The 16,723-nt window shown below is 31.8% G+C and overlaps 3 protein-coding genes across 5 annotated transcripts; 1 reads left to right on the forward strand and 2 right to left on the reverse strand.

Annotated features, from left to right (window-relative positions):
* Window positions 1-2,503: 2,503 nt before the first annotated feature.
* Window positions 2,504-4,888, reverse strand: LOC124821360 (hypersensitive-induced reaction 1 protein-like). The gene is made up of 6 exons (XM_047293231.2): window positions 4,546-4,888; window positions 4,249-4,439; window positions 3,766-3,886; window positions 3,583-3,674; window positions 3,397-3,493; window positions 2,504-3,303 (listed from the first exon to the last, which is right to left on the reverse strand). The coding sequence occupies exons 2-6, from the start codon at window positions 4,435-4,437 to the stop codon at window positions 2,948-2,950; spliced, it is 855 nt and encodes a 284-aa protein (XP_047149187.2). The 5' UTR covers window positions 4,438-4,439; window positions 4,546-4,888; the 3' UTR covers window positions 2,504-2,947.
* A 3,064-nt stretch (window positions 4,889-7,952) lies between these two features.
* LOC124821370 (ubiquitin-conjugating enzyme E2 2-like) lies at window positions 7,953-11,041 on the forward strand. Of its 3 annotated transcripts, none has more exons than XM_088105031.1 (6): window positions 7,953-8,138; window positions 8,265-8,627; window positions 8,769-8,794; window positions 9,271-9,360; window positions 9,444-9,532; window positions 10,644-11,041. In XM_088105031.1, the coding sequence occupies exons 2-6, from the start codon at window positions 8,503-8,505 to the stop codon at window positions 10,770-10,772; spliced, it is 459 nt and encodes a 152-aa protein (XP_087961157.1). In that variant the 5' UTR covers window positions 7,953-8,138; window positions 8,265-8,502; the 3' UTR covers window positions 10,773-11,041. The 3 variants fall into 3 exon arrangements, with proteins under 3 accessions (XP_087961157.1, XP_047149206.1, XP_047149198.1); XM_047293250.2 differs by having other exon boundaries at window positions 7,954-8,138; window positions 8,485-8,627; XM_047293242.2 differs by lacking the exon at window positions 7,953-8,138 and having other exon boundaries at window positions 8,158-8,294; window positions 8,485-8,627.
* A 2,649-nt stretch (window positions 11,042-13,690) lies between these two features.
* LOC124821409 (uncharacterized) lies at window positions 13,691-16,407 on the reverse strand. The gene is made up of 6 exons (XM_047293284.2): window positions 16,248-16,407; window positions 15,989-16,097; window positions 14,864-15,239; window positions 14,185-14,671; window positions 14,040-14,095; window positions 13,691-13,952 (listed from the first exon to the last, which is right to left on the reverse strand). Exons 1-6 carry the CDS (start codon window positions 16,288-16,290, stop codon window positions 13,905-13,907), a joined length of 1,119 nt encoding a protein of 372 aa, XP_047149240.1. The 5' UTR covers window positions 16,291-16,407; the 3' UTR covers window positions 13,691-13,904.
* Window positions 16,408-16,723: the final 316 nt, after the last annotated feature.

Genomic DNA, 16,723 nt, shown 5'->3' on the forward strand with positions numbered 1-16,723 from the left:
TTGGGATAAGTTAAAAAAAGAGTTGTTTTACAAAACAAGTTTAATTTATTTTGAAAATTATACATATGGATTTCGTTTCAAAATAAATTATGAAATAGGGATTAAATCATGGTGCAGAGGGGTAACATTTGAAAGAACTCACTTTATGAGTTTTAATCATCGTGATGAAATTGTAAAACAACGAGGACTTCTGTGCAAATTCAGCTTAGTCTTTTCTTACATAATTGGATTAAAACGTAATAAGATTAAACATGAATTAATTTGAAAAATCAGTAAGGACTAATGATTTTTGTTACAATTTTTGCATAAGAGAACTCGTGCTAGCCAATAATAGCTTTAGTGAGATTTGTATTTTAATCGAGATCTTTGACAATTTTAGTATAATTTGTTTTAAACTGAAGTCATCATCTCATCTCATGACTTTAATATAACTTTTGAGTTGAATTTTCACACGTGATGACTTCAATTCAATAAGTTTTAAACTAAAGTCATCATCTTTTTTTTTTTCGACCTCAGTGTATATTTGATTTTGAATTAAAGTTGTCATCTCCTTTGACGACTTGAGTGTAATTTGATTTTGACTATAATCATCATTTCATCTGATATTAATGTAATTAAAACTATTCTTACTATTTATATTTAAATTTAAATGATTAATTATATTTTTTAACTATTGACAATCTCTTATGCTATTTTTTTATATGTTAATTTATTTTAAATAAAAATAATTAATTTATATTACTATATATTATTAGAAGAATTGCAAATTATTTATTATTTGCAGATTTTTTTAAAAAAAATTACAAAAGATACGACTTCATCACTATGGTCAAAACTCATTTATCCTTTCGACGAATTTTTTTCAAACATGTCACCATTACACAATATGACTTAACTCCTTTCATAATTTCTTTTAAACAATATACGTTAAATAAATTAACCCAGAATCATAAAAAAAAAAAAAAAAAAACCTAAAAATAGCATATCGCAAATTATTCTTTCCTGTAAACTCTTTTCTTGTGTTTATATCATAAAATGAATTAAATAAAAAAGTAAGCTCTTTAAACACCTCCATATAACAGATAACTATTTAACACTGATCTATATAAAAAGGTGGGTTCTGGCAAAGTATTTTATAAATTAAATTTATTTGACAATGGTTAATTTATTGAACTATTTTTGACATGAAATTTTGAAAACATTAACTGAAAAATGGCATGTTATAATAAATTAATTATTTTACATGTAGGGTATTTGAAGAGTAGAGTTTAGATGGTGGAGATATATCGTTGAAGCAGTGCCACACATATCGGTTTCTCTCTCAATCAATCATCGTTTATATTGGATAAATAATTGAGAATGTCATAATATGTTGATTAAGATTTTTGTTTTTGTCTTCCTGATTCTAGACCCAAACTGAGGAACGCAACAGGGACGTTTTTTTATGGTACAAATATATGTATAGAAAAAGTAGAAAATTAAAACAAATTTTCGACCTCTTTTTTCTTCTTAAAAATAGAAGCCAAAAAAATAGATATTTTTATGTATACACGTTCTTAACAATAAATAATTTATATTTTTTAAAAAATATATATGATTGAGTTTTGAATCACATAGTAGTGTTTATTTATTTAAAAGACTGGAATTTATGAGGATAACTTAGAGAATTAATCCTATACTCATGATAATTGATAATTAAAAGTATATGGAGTTTTATTACATATCATATTGTTAATATTTTTATTCAAACTAATTAAACTTTTATACTGTAATAATTATTCATATCAAATTTTGTTAAAATTAAATGATAATTAAATAATTTACATATATTTTTATGATATCTTAATTTATATATATATATATATATATAAAAGAAGACCAGAGAGAGAGGAAGGAAGAAAGTGACAAAACACCAAATACATGAAATAGTTTAATTATTTTTTTAAAAGATTTCTAATGTTTTATAAAAGACGGCTTGTATATGTTTGTTTCTTTGTTGTCTCTACTGTATGCAAATGGAAGAGCGAGGATTAATGTAGAGTATGTGAAAGTTTGAAAACTTGTGTGAAGCTCTGAAACCGAATGCATGTGTGTGAAACTGATGCTGTGATGTGAGATTTTATAAGGTAACCATGATGGAGAATTGATTATTACTGGCCATAATTAAGTGGATAATTGATTTAGTGGTCAAGAACATTTTCAACATTAATCTTTAATTAATCAACTCCTTCGTGATTCCTTTTATGGACAATGTTTTAACAGAAAACTGAACAAACTCGATAGTTTCAGTCTTAAAAAGTTATTTTCGATGTGTATGGGTGTGCATTGTGGTGGAGATGAGTTTAAGGGCGACAGATTGGGTTATAAAGTTAGCACTGCATTACAAGCAAACCTTCAGATTACTTTAATGGAGATAATGATGACTGGAAGCATTTTCCATTTGTGCAAAAATATGGAAGGCTAGAAAGTAGAGTTTAAGGATTAGAACGAATCATTCTCCAACGGTATATAAGAAATTTATATGCAACTTCCACCATCCAGACAACTTTTATATACAGATACTTGATAGTTTTATTATACATTATTACAAAAAAAGACAACAGATTACACAGTATTTACTTGACTGTCTCAAAGTATAAATAAAAAATGCCAAGAAACTGGTCCTCCAAAGGATTTTGGCCAACAAATCAATCCCTCAAAGATACAAATCAAAAACTAATTTAGAACAAAGGAGGTAAAGTCTTAGATATTTGTGGGACTAATTTGATGCCAAAAATCTTTAGAAGATAAATCAGCTGATGTTATCATTTTTGGAGGATCAATTTAGCAGTTTATTCTAAAACCAAATCACAAAAAACTGCACAGAAACACAAGTATATAACCAGAGGCGCTATAGCTTCACCATTCTCCCATGCAAACGAAATATAAGATCTTGGTAGAGTAGAAGCTACTGATGAGAAGCCTGAAGAAGGCCATCACGAATTTGGGTGGCAACATCGCGAACAGCACCAGGTCCATGTGGAATAAAGACAGCAGAAGACTTGGAGGCAGCGCCAATTTCTTTCATAGTATCAAAATACTGAGTGACAAGGACCATGTCCATAACATCTTTTGCAGTCGTCCCAGGTACATTGACTGAGAATCCAAGCACACTGTCTCTCAATCCATCCACGATTGCTTGACGTTGGCGAGCAATACCCAACCCAGAGAGATATTTAGATTCAGCCTCACCCTCTGCTCGTTTAATTAGCAAGATCTTCTCCGCCTCTGCCCTGTCATTAGCTGCCACCCTCGATCTTGCAGCTGATAAAGGGCAAAAAGCAGCACAAAAATATAAGTCCTTCCATGACCAAAGGAAAGATTGCTCGTATAACATACAAGAATCATATAACATACCAGCATTGATTTCATTCATAGCTCGCTTCACACGATCATCTGGGTCTATATCAACAATCAGTGTTTGAACAATTTCGTACCCATAAGCTGACATAGCCTACGAAGACAATAAAGCATAATATTCAAATTAACATAAATTCACAGTTCATCTTATAAGTAAATAATATTTTTACATTTAAAAACAACCTTCTCAAGCTCTTCTTCCACAGCTCTGGCAATTTCATTTTTCTGCTCAAAAGCATCATCCAAGTTCAGCTTTGGAACACTTGCCCTAATCACTACAATGAGAATAGAAATTTCACCTTAGCTAATCAAATATGCTTAAACCACTTGTTTCAGGATTCTGTTACTGAATATTATGGATTATACCATCAAAAACATATGCCTGAATTTGGATTTTTGTATTGCTAAGTCTGTAAAAAGCATCGCTGGCCCTCTCGGCCAGGGCACGATATTGAATTGAGGCAACAACATTAACAAAGACATTATCCTGTAAGCAGACAAACATTTAATTCACTGGAAAATATAATAAATATTCACAGCATAACATGTCGTACATAACTGAAAGTAACCAGCACTAGACTGAAAGACAAACGAACATACAACAACAAATCAAGCCTTTTCATGTCTTAGACTAATCATTGATCTCGAAATCCTTTTCATTAGTTTGTCTACAGTTTTTATAGGTCTCCTCCCTCAGCCTTTTCCTACAGGACTTCCCTCTAGCAGAGAATGACAACCAAATAAACTTAATAAAAAAATTCCATGCCAAAATGAAAGTATTCATGGTGATTAAAGGCCGAAATGCCTTAAAATATTTGGTTATAGTTAAAGTGTTAGGCAAAAACAAACCTTTGTCTTGGTCTCACAACGAAGATCCAATTGTTGTTGTCGAAGAGAGAGATGACCAGCAAGTTGTTTCCCAAGGAACCATGGCATCCAATGGCATCCTGGCTGAAGCACCTTCTCAAATCGTCCAAATCCTTCTTTTATAGCCACTGTAGATTGCTCAACTTTCACACAACACAAAAAATTCCCCATTGCTGCTAACGGCAACATTCAAATGTATGAGCACGAACTCAAATAAACAGAATTGGAGACAGGAAAAGGTACAACTTAGAAGCAAAATAAAGAGAATGAAAATGGTACCTTAAAGATGGAGGCTGGAAAGCAAGTCTGACATGGGAGAGCTGTAGGAGCTCTTGCTTAAATTATTAGCAAGAAGGAGCTCTTGAAGACTGAGAGTAGACAGATACTTGGTATTCTTGACATATTCATCACGTCCATAAGTCATGAGGTATATTCTATATCATCAACATATACAATTCATATATTGTCTTTCGAAAACCCAGAATTGCATGTTAACTGCCATGAGGAGCCAATCACAACACAACTATAATAATATATAAATAATTAGCCAATGGGTAACCATTGCACACAAACTACGCAGACTTTGAAACCAATCCCTATATTCCTCGCCAAAATGTTGAAGAGCTGAAATTGAATCGCGGTGATAAGAAAACTTTTAATTATTACTTATTGAAGCCGGAAAACCGAGAAGTCAACATGAATGGCGGTGATAGAACATTTTTTTTATTTATCGTATCTTCAAAATCCTACAAATTCTAACAATGGTATCAAAGTCAAATTTTTATGAGACTTGTAGAATGGTAAAAAAATTCTTATAAGTTGTTATTCCACTTTATGATGGTGAAAGCTATGATTTACAGACGTTAAGAATGTAAACTTATTTAGAGAAAGTAAATTTATGGAAAGTTGTGAAGGAAGAGGATGATATGTTGCTTGAATATCCCACAGTGACTAGGATAAAAAATGCAAAAGGAGAATATTATAATTACAACTATTTTTAAGTTTTATTTGTAGTGTTATTATAAAATTATGTTCGTATAATATAAAAATGAAAAACAAAAATGTATAGAATTATATTGAAATTAAATTATCTTGGTTTATATTAAGTTGTAATTGAAATTTATGGATTATAATTAAATTTGACAATAATTGAATTGTAGCCATCCCGGTTAATATTGCATCATAAGAAATTAAATTCATTGAATGTCACACACACATATATATATATATATATATATATATATATATATATATGGGTTTGCTTACGCGCGTAAGCTTGTTTTTTCAGTTGGTATGTATACTGAATTTTAGTAAACAACAATACCCTTATATATCATGATTCTAAATTTAAAGTTAAGGGTATTTTTTAATAATTTTCATTCTCAAAAAAAAAAAAACAAACCCTTACTAACCTCCCTCATTCCTCTCAACCCTTTCTCTTTTATCTCTCTCACTTCAACATTTTCTTTGTCATCCTATGGTAGCCCAACCGAAAAAATAAAAAATGATTTTATAATGAGTTTTCATTTTATAATTTTTGTCTTCTCTAATTTTATCCAATTTTCACAAGCATAAAGGAATTGGCTGAAAAATATCAAAAATATTCCTTGTTAAACAATTTCTTACAAAAAAATGATTTTATAGTGACTTTTCATTTTATAATTTTTGTCTTATCTAATTTTATCTAATTTTCACAAGTATAATGAAGATATCTTAAATGAACCTTTGCATGAAGGTGAATATGTCAATGACTCAACTCTTTACAAAGGCAAATTGTTTTTGTTTATGATTTTTTCAATTGAGATTACACTAGAGATGATGACAGAGAAAAGGTTGGAGTGAGAGAAATGAAAGAGGAAGGGTTCAGAGGAATAAAGGAGGTGACTAAGGGTTTAGGATTTTTTTTTTAGTTATAAGAATAAAAATTATTAAAGGCGTACTCGCGTTAACAAACCCATATATATATATATATATATATATATATATATATATATATATATATATATAAATAAGTAAGGCATATTTAAGAATTAAAAAAATATGGCACTGGTCCCATCATTTTGTCATCTTGAATATTCATTACAAGTAACATGTTGAGAACGTTCATGTATCATTTCTTATAAAGACTTACTTTAATGAGAAAAATTATATATATATCCACTAATTAAAACTAAGAATATTTTTAAGTGACGAAAAATATTGATTTTTAGTTATAAAATAATTCTAAGATTATAGAAAATAATTACATTGATTTAATAAAATATATGGTAGCATGATCTAATTTCATGCAAGAATATTAAGCAATATATTTCTAATTTCTATTAAACATTTATAGCACATGTAATAAATAATGTAATAAATCTAAATTTTAATAATAAAATTCATAATGTTTTAGTAATATCTAAACTTTAATAATAAAATACATAATGTTTTAGTAATTTTTATTATAAGTTCCCATTAAACATTCTAATGTTATATATTATTAGTTGTTTTACATATATGTAATTTAGATTTCTCAAACTATTTGTCAATAAGCACATATGTACACGATAATCATAATCATGCACTTAAGAACAATAAAATAATACAAAAGTGGTGGAAAAGAAATATATTGAATAGTATAAATCATAAAGAGTTAAGAAACATTATGTTCAACCCCGAATAAGAAAATTAGTTATTCATATGCATTCTCAATATTTAGAATACAATAATGAACAATGTCTCTAGCTTTAGCTTCTAGCATAAGCGTGTGTCATATATCTCTTAAAGTTAGTTTTCTATGCTCTAATTGCATATTTTTCGAACTCTCAAACCTCTTATCTATAGGGTCTAAGCAAGTTTGCTAACCTTAAATCTGTATTAGATTTTTTTTTATTAAAGGAACTAAGTTTCAACTCATTCTATTAAAATATTTTTCAATCTTCAGCTATTCCTATTTGTTTAATTTTTGTAATTGAAATAACTGAATCCGTTAGATATTTATTAAGATATTTTCTCATCTTTACTAGTTTTCACTTATAATATTTTCACAAATAAGAACAAAATATTTATTTTCCCAATTTATTAAATAAAAACTTTAATTATCTAAAAAATAATAATAAAAATTCTAATAAAAGATAAAAGTAAACAAAAATAAAAACACTAATAATGTTAATTATCAAAATACTACAAACAAACAGTTTCAAGTCCTCATAAAAGCTTAAAATTATAAAATTCAGAAAAGTTCATGTCAGTCTATCAAAATAATTCAAGAACAAATTATTTATCAATCTTGATTATACAACAATTACACTTGTAACTTCAAAACTCAATAGAGGATGACATGATTTTCGTTTTATCACTTCAATCTTCGTTACATGTTCTTAGCTAAGCTTTTGGATGTAAGGGTTTGTGTGCTTTTTATTTATTTATTTATTTTTAGAAGCTTTTATTTTACACGATTTTAGTATTCTAAAAAGAAACGAGGGATTAACATTCAAAATCAACTATGTAGATATATTTAGTTAATTATCAATATCAAGTTAATGAGAATACCTATTAAGATTAAGTATTAATTTAGGTAAAATGGGAGATGATGTTTATTATTAGTAAAAAGGTAAAAGCTGAATGTGTTTAAATGTTTATTTATTTTTATTTTTTGAACTTAAAGTTCTTGTACGTGAAACATTCGACCAAAATATGTACATATTTTAAACGGGTGATCAGAGACAGATATAGGCACAGTTACGGCACGCTTCTAAGCTCTGCCAATCAATGTCGTGAGATTGAAGCAATAACTTTTTCTCTGCCGCCAACAGTTTGGATCCCACGATCCTCCATCTTTTATTGCTCTTGCTTTTCTTTCTCGCCATCTTTCAGACTCACATGCTTCGGTGACTCGATTTCTTCTCATTTTACCTTCACTTTCAATTACTTCGCTTTTTTATCATTCTTTTTATTCATTTTTTCTTTTGAATTTGCGTTTGTTATGGCCTAAACGCTGGATGATTGGTACACAGGGTGGATCTGCATCAAAGCCCCCCTTCAATGTTCCTTGGAAATTCCCACTCTTTTTTCTTTTTTCTTTTTTCTGTTTAATTTTGGGGTTTGTTTTTGTTGTTGCTATGTTTTGTAGAAACTTTAGTTGTGTGTGTGTGTGAACTAGGTTTTTTCCTTTATTTTTGTTGTTGTTGGAAAGAGAATTGAAGTCTTTCATGTTTTATCTGTTGTGGCTGTTAGTTTTTCTTGGTGGTAGCAATGTCGACTCCTGCTAGGAAGAGGCTCATGAGAGATTTCAAGAGGCTGCAACAGGACCCACCTGCAGGAATCAGTGGTGCCCCTCAGGATAACAATATAATGCTGTGGAATGCTGTCATATTTGGGTGAGTTGAATTGGATAGAAGATCCACTGTGCGGTTTACTTATATATTATAGTCAGTTCGTTTTGTTTTATATTACTCCCCACTTTGTTAAAGTATGGATGGATAAGCAATTTCTGCTTTCTTGTCTGCTTTGGATTGCAGTCCTGATGACACTCCATGGGATGGAGGTGAGTCTGACCTCTTACTATATCTTGGAAAAAAAATTATGCATGTGTCATCTCTGTTATTTAGCCATCTTTTACATTGTATGCAACGCTACTGGTTAGCTTATTTTAGATGAGCTTGCTTTTACCATGGCTACTATCTTGGGACAATTTCGTTGCTACCATTGTTTCTTTTTGCTTTCTGATTGGCAGTACTAATTTTAATTTCTGCTTATTATATTGTTATACGTTAGTTTTATATTGTTTCTTTTTATATTGGTTTATGTTTCTGTCAGAGGTGATGACTCAGTGGAATAAGACTTTTGTTCTTGTTACGTTAATATTAGAGGTTGCATTTACATTTACTACTGAGGGATATTTTGTTAGAATATTAAATGAAATTGGATGCTCATAGTGAATAAATTTTATTCACATACTTGGAAATCACATTTTTCTCTTAACCCTATCACAGCAATGTCTTCACGTTTTGAATTATTTAGGCACGTTTAAGTTGACTCTCCAGTTTACTGAGGATTATCCTAACAAGCCACCGACTGTACGATTTGTCTCTCGAATGTTTCATCCAAACAGTAAGTTTAAGGTGGAAATGATTGATCTTCTTATACATAAATTACCTATCTAGCTACTAATGTCGTTTTTCTTCTATGGGAAGTTTATGCTGATGGAAGTATTTGTTTGGATATATTACAAAATCAATGGAGTCCTATATACGATGTAGCTGCAATACTCACTTCTATCCAGGTACTATCTTGTATAATATAGTTAACAATTCTACATTTATTTTTATTCCATTGTAAATATATTACAATAAGAAGATGGGAAACACTTATATTTGCACAATTAGTTCCCAACTTGAGGTCTGGTTTTGTTTGCCTTGACCTATGCATGACCACACCAACATTTTGCACAAATTACTGCAAGATCATGTGGCCATTTAAATTACTTGTGTCTTTCTGTCTTAGAAGTGCTTTCTACTTCAAGTCATTACCTTCCGTTTTAAATGTCCTTTTCTGTTTGCTGATTCATGACTTGATTCACTGCCAACACTGTTAACTTGGGTTTCCCTTTCACACCATTAATTTCACACTTTCAACAAAAAATTGGAGAATGCAACTCAGGAACATGATTTTTTTTAAAGATTATTCATTTTATTATTCTCTTTACAGATTTCAAGGCACTTTGTTTTGATCTAGTAGCTCTCAATTTTAATGATTCTTATATTGTCTGTCAGTCCTTTCATATCCCTTCTAAATGTTTGACCTCGTTACTGTCAGTTGTAGTCTCCAGAATTGTGAGCCTTTAAATTTGTGAAATATTTTAATAGAACAGGTTCGTTTTCCAAGTTTTCTTGTGGGGACAAGGGGCTTGTAAGAAATTTTTTAAGGTCTGATCTGTTAAGAGGCTGCATTGTGGTTCAGATATAGTGTATTTTCAATTCCTCTTCCCACCTCCCTCCCTCTCTTCATGTTTCTTGTGGTTCAGAATATGGACCACTAATTAACTGATTATTGTCTGAAAACGGCGTTTTAGCTCAGTTGTAAAAGGGACAACTCTGTGATGGGGAAACCTTTGTAAGGAGATTACTTTACCTTTTCTGTTCAGATTTCATTTTCTTATAACATTTTCTTTTTTTTTCTTTTTATGGATTTTAACAGACGACGGTATCAGTATTCTCTTCTCTTATTGTAATAGTGTACACCATTTGTTATGGATAAGACATTGTTGCACATTATTGAAAAGTAATTGTGCATGTCTAAATTGCTAACTTCATGGTACTAGTCTTTGGCATGTTTGCTATATAGTAGTTAACATGTTACAATTACTTTCTGAAAAGTAATCATTACTGTGGCAGTCACTACTTTGTGATCCCAACTCAAGTTCTCCTGCAAATTCAGAAGCAGCTCGAACTTTTAGTACGAACAAGCGCGAGTACAATAGACGAGTTAGAGAAATTGTGGAGCAAAGTTGGACAGCTGACTAAGCTGACCACCCGTCATATATTTGTGGGCTTTTGAAGACATGTATCAGGTTTCACTGCTACCTACAAGAATCACTGTGCCAACTTATTGAATTTCATGTCGTATTCCTTACTGTTTTTGAATGTTAGGATTATCTTATGTTTTATCACTCCTAGACTATGCATTGTTAATGTCAGTTCATGTATTATAGAATCGTGTTAATTTGAATTTGGATTATTGTCTAATAGGTTCAATATATAAGTCAAATTAAGAAGTCTTATTTTTCATTGCATGTTGATCTTGGTTTCAGCCTTCTGTTGTGACAGGGAAGTCGACGTAGGTGAATCACAGTTCTAGGTGTGAAAATAACTTTTGTTAGACTCGACCTTAAAATAACCTTAAAATAAAAAAGGACCTAATAATTTCAGAAGTCCTTTGTTTTAGATCTGAGTATAACCTTAAACACATCATCATAAACCTTAAAATAGATCTGAGTATAACCTTAAAATAAAAAAGACAACCTAAGCATGACTATTTATTTGTTTTAGACTCGACCTGATTCGCATAAAAAAGGACCTAATAATTTCAGAAGTCCTTTGTTTATTGTCTTATCAACCTAAATAAATTTATTACGAATTACACCTTTTCTTATATTATTTTGGTTTAAATCCTCATTTGATCGTCGTATTTGTGTGTCAATCTCAAGTGGGTCAACGTTTTTTTTTCGGTCTCAATCGGGTCCATAAACTTGTAAAAATGAGCTAATTAAGCCCTCACCGTTAAGTTTTTGCTAACGGCGTCTAATTGTGATGAAGTGTTTATGATGATGTGCATTGTTTCATTACGTGGAATTTTTATTTAAATAAAAGAATTATTATATGGCAATTGAAAAGTGAATGAGAGATTTGGAAACTACCGCGCATTCTTCTAGATGTTCTTTGGAAAAGCTTGAAGTGGTGACCGACTCTGTGTCCATCGCTTGTGGATCCCTCCGCAAACATAGTGTTTCTGGTCTTCAAGTTGTTGTTACTGCTGCCATCAAAAAACCCAAGCCATTATCAGATTTATCATCTCTTCAGAAGAACAAATTCCATTTCTATCTTCCATATTCAATCCCTTCATCAGTATCTTTATAATCTTCCATTTCTATATTCCATATTTAATCCCTGCACGCTATCAGAGTAAATATAAAGTGAAGCATAGAGAGAGCGAAGAGTGTAGATAACAATAACAATGTTGAAAAAACAAACTAAAAGAGTTATTTTCGTGCAGGAACAATTCCAGTTCCCTCTTTGGTGAAGTTAAAGCCTCCACTCCCCTCTCACCATTTCTTTTTGTTCCCCTTCTATCCTCATCCCACCATTGCCCAATTTCTCTTTCCGAATCAAAACCGGAAAAAGGTTGCAACTTATAATTAAATATAGGTTTTTAACCAAAAATTGAATACTTATGAATTTCTCAGTGCGAATTTTTTCTTTCTTTCTTGAATGGTACTATATCTAATAGACTAAAACTGGGATAGGGTTAGAGCCTCAAGAAGTACCAAATGTGTCCAATTTGCAACCATTGTTACCTAAAATTAAATACAGTGAAGCAATGTAACGAATACAAGGGAGGGACAGAAGGAGATGGTAAATAAGTTGCAAACCAAATGAGTGGATAAGTATGAAGTATGAAAGAGATACGAAATGTGCACAAGGAAAATGACCTCAGTGATTGGGGTATCGAGAACCCTCTTAGGGCCATACTTCTCGAACAGCCCCTTGGATATCTAAAATGAAAGAAGAAAGAAAGTTAATAGGTAATACACAATGGTATCGAATTGTTAAATCCAGAGGTTGGCAAGGCAAGTAAACTAACCTTGTATACACCCTGATATTCCCCAACCTACACTTAATCAGAAGGAAAATGAAGTGGTTGGCACCAAGGGCGACAAGCCTTGTTCGTGATGGTGGAGGGTGCATCGACGGGAACGGCGAAACCTCTCTCTCGTGCGTGAAAGGGTCGAACCACCGTGTCCAGTGTGGTTGATGGCACAACAGACCTGCTGCAACAGTGATGGTGGCAACCTAGAGGCAAACGACGCGGTGGTTTCCAAATCTCTAATTCCTTTTTTAATTTTGCCAATTTAAATAAAAATTTCACGTAATGAAACAATGCACATCATCATAAACACGTCATTACAATTAGACGCCATTAGTGAAAACTTAACGGTGAGGGCTTTATTGGTTCATTTTTACAAGTTTATGAACTCGATTGAAACCGAAAAAAAAAAACAATGACCCACTTGCGATTGACACACAAATAGAAGGACCAAACGAGGATTTAAACCTATTATTTTGTAATGCATTTATTGTATATGGTTACTATACACATACATATAATACAACATAATATAAAGTACGTGTTTAAAAACTTTTTTTTTTGCAAGGAATAGTTTATGGCGGATCTGGGAATAATTTACGCAGTTTTATGATAAATCAAACTTGCCCTTAATTGTATATTATAATAATTTAAATTAAATAGTGTTTTCGTATTCTTATAATAAAAATCACGTTGACATAATTTATGTTCAAACCCAATTTGAAAATTTTCATAATAATTTAAATTAAATTGTGTTTTCGTATTCTTATAATAAATAAAAATCACGTAAACAACTTATGATCAAACCCATTGAAAAAACAGAAAATATTAGCAAACTTCAGTCTCAAGAACATGTCGGAAAACACGAATTTTCTTCTAAGGAGAGAAAGACAATATATTGTATGGTTAAAATGAATCTAAGTTCAGGTTAAAATTTTCTCATTTTGGACGATATTATTGTATCATATATTTTGGTATCATATTCCAAATTTAAACTTCATATATCATATTCCAATTTAAACATTATGTACCATTTAACGTATTATCATTTAAGAAATAATGATTTTAAACATGCTAATTACATGTCAGAAATCTATATTATAATTATAAAAGCACATAGACAAGACAAGCCAGAATATTTAATTCAGTTTGGTTTGATAACACATCAAGAAACGAAGCACAGAACGGTATGAAAACAATTTTCACCCTGTTTTCCTATAGAGAGACAAACTGGGCAAACATATAGCACTGTAAGCAAAGTTTGAGGATTACATTAATATCTGCAGTCTTGTTTACGAAACTTCTGTCAACAAACTGACCTCATCAGTTGACCGAACGTCCTACACGTGAAATAAGCAAAATATTTAGTCATATAACCCCCTTTTCACAACTTTGTCAAAAATTATATTTATTAGAGAGTGAGTTACCATATTTTCTTTGTTTCCCTGTGCATTTTCTTCAGAACCTGTAGGGCTGATTGGAACTGCGAAAAAAAATGATGATGAAATCTCAGACTAACTGAACGAAACAAATATCATCAATGTTGAAAGAGAAATATTGTTGCACTCTTGCCTTTAATAACATCAGATTTTTTATGTTGTGTCTTGACCCCGCTGCTTCCCTTCTTAGTCTGTTGCTTATTAGTTGGCTTCTTTGATTTTTTAACCAACCCAGAGCTCCCCCTGTCAGAAGCAGGTCTTGAATTTGCAGGGTTCTTTTTGAGATCTTCTCTCAACGTGGATTCGAGGTTATTCTTTTGGTCAGTTTCCTTCTTTGATTGCTCTGTTTTAACAGGAGTAAGTCGAGTGGATTCCGTTTCCAATGGTTCGGGTTTCACTTTTTCAGTATCCGTGATGGATGAAGAACAGCAGTGTACTTCTTCACCAGAGGATCGAGTTCCCTCCTCCTCTAGCACCTGCGAAATGCTTTCAGAAACTTGGCTCTGCTCTATATTTTCTGCAATGCGATAGCTTTGAAGCAGTTCTTTCACTTCTTCGAGTTCAGCAAGCCGATGTCTTTGCACATAAGATTTTAGCTCGTCCTGCATCTTAGGGAACGGCTATGGTGGTTGTTCCCGTTGAACCAAGGAATCAAGAAACGGAAAAGGGTTCAATTATAATTGATAAAAGAACAAGGAAAAGATAATGTTTTCTGTTGCAAATTGCAATCCGTAAAGATAATATGGCAGACAAAAACAAGTGAAGAAGATAAAAAAGGAAAAAACCCAATGTCTACTGATAGACATTGTTACCTCACATCTTGCTTCCCAAGCCAGTTTGAAGAATCCAAGTGAAACAGAGTGCTTAGCAGCAGATTCAGAGAGCTGGATCTGGTTTAGCCAATATGAAGAGGAAGAAATGAGATTGAACTTCATTCGGCCGTGAGTTTTGGGAATGTCAGATGCGGGTGTTTGACTTCTGCTTTGAGGCCCTTGGTCATCATTACCATACCTAACTTTTCTGGTATCTGAGATTGGGGTAATGTTGCCAATCAACTTTGGGTTTGGAGAGGAAGAGGCTTTGACAGGAACAGAGAGTCTCCTTGGTGGTTTAGCACCAGTAGACTTGTCCTTTCCGGAGAAATTAAGACCAACAACACTTCTGCTTACACTAGGAGTACTTAACCCTCTGAAAATGAAAATTCTTTTATAATAAATTCAAATTTCACAGTTCATACAAAAGCCACTTATCATCTTGCCTCGAGAAGAGAGGTCAAACAGCGAAGCAAGTAAGAACTGAAATTAATATCAGAAGTTCAAAGAAATCAATTCTGGGTATTTAAATTTCATAACTACGATCCAAAATATGATGAAATGAATTTATTATTTTCTTTACATATTATTTATTTTGTTTATTTTTGTGAACGTGGGATTTTCAACTACCACGTGATTTCCCTACCGCTGTCCCAATTCCCAAACACAACCTAGATAGCTTAAAAACAAAGCGGAACATAAAGCTCTCCAATAGAGAGAGTTAAGGCCTAAACTTGCAGAATTTGCAACTTTTCCACAAACACAAAAAAACTAATAATTTGGCCTTATGAGTGAAGATAACTTGAGTTTTAGTCTCTGTAAAAGCTGCAAAGGGACTAAACTTATGTTTTAAAGCGACAAACTTTAAAAATCAAAGGAACCAACGCGTACAAATAATAAAAGTAAAGACTACTAAATTTCTTTTATCCTCAAACATGAGTAACGCCGAATTAAGTACAATATTCGTAATTGGTGCAGAGAATGTCATCCATATGAGAAGCATATTAGTAAGATCGAGATTCAAAATTATTCTAAGACAAGAATAAGTAAACGAAATTGTCTCTCAATCAAGAAAATACCTAATGACGTAATCTAACATGATAAGAAGAAGACATGAGAAAGTACCTTTTAGATGCAGAGGAATTGGTGGCATCAGGTGGGTCTGGTTTGCTTTCTTTGAATTTAGAGGACGATCGTAGTGGATACCTCAGGAGTTTAGATCTCGCAGAATTCCCTGAAACAGAACCACCATACAATTCAATTGTCATAACTCAATTTCACGTAACTATTACGATTATGACTGTCACTCCAAACAAAAACATGAACAAATGAATAAATAAAAAAGTAAATTCACACAATTGGGAGGGGAGGAGAAAGAAAGTACCAACAGAGAGAGACTGTTCCTTCACGGTTTCTTCCATTTCCATCTTCTGCTTCAGAATTGAGAACCAACAATGACTGGTGGTGGTTTCTGATGTTTTAAATATAAAAATAGAAAATGGGTTTATAAAAGTCACAATGAGCGGGAAAACATGCAATGCCTCTGGTTGGGTGGAGTGGAACAACTCACATGTCAGTTTGTAATGTTTTGTTTTGAATTTCAAATTTTTAAAACCGACCGCTTTTTTTATTCCGTCTTTTTTCCGTTTGGAATGCTAAGGAAACTGCGCCTCTATTCTAATTGAGATTGGAAGCGAATGTAACTATCAAACGTTTTTTCTCCTTACACTTTAAAGCCGTTAATGTTATGTACTATCAAATTTTTTTATTTATTTTAAATTTTTAGTCGAATTAAAATCATATCACCTAGATAATATGTAAAATATTTTAAATCATTTGATATATATTATGTATACATTT

The sequence above is a fragment of the Vigna umbellata genome, chromosome 1 (genome assembly GCF_029865625.1).
Source record: "Vigna umbellata cultivar VRB3 chromosome 1, Vumbellata_1.0, whole genome shotgun sequence".
In the NCBI taxonomy this organism is placed as follows: Eukaryota; Viridiplantae; Streptophyta; class Magnoliopsida; order Fabales; family Fabaceae; genus Vigna; species Vigna umbellata.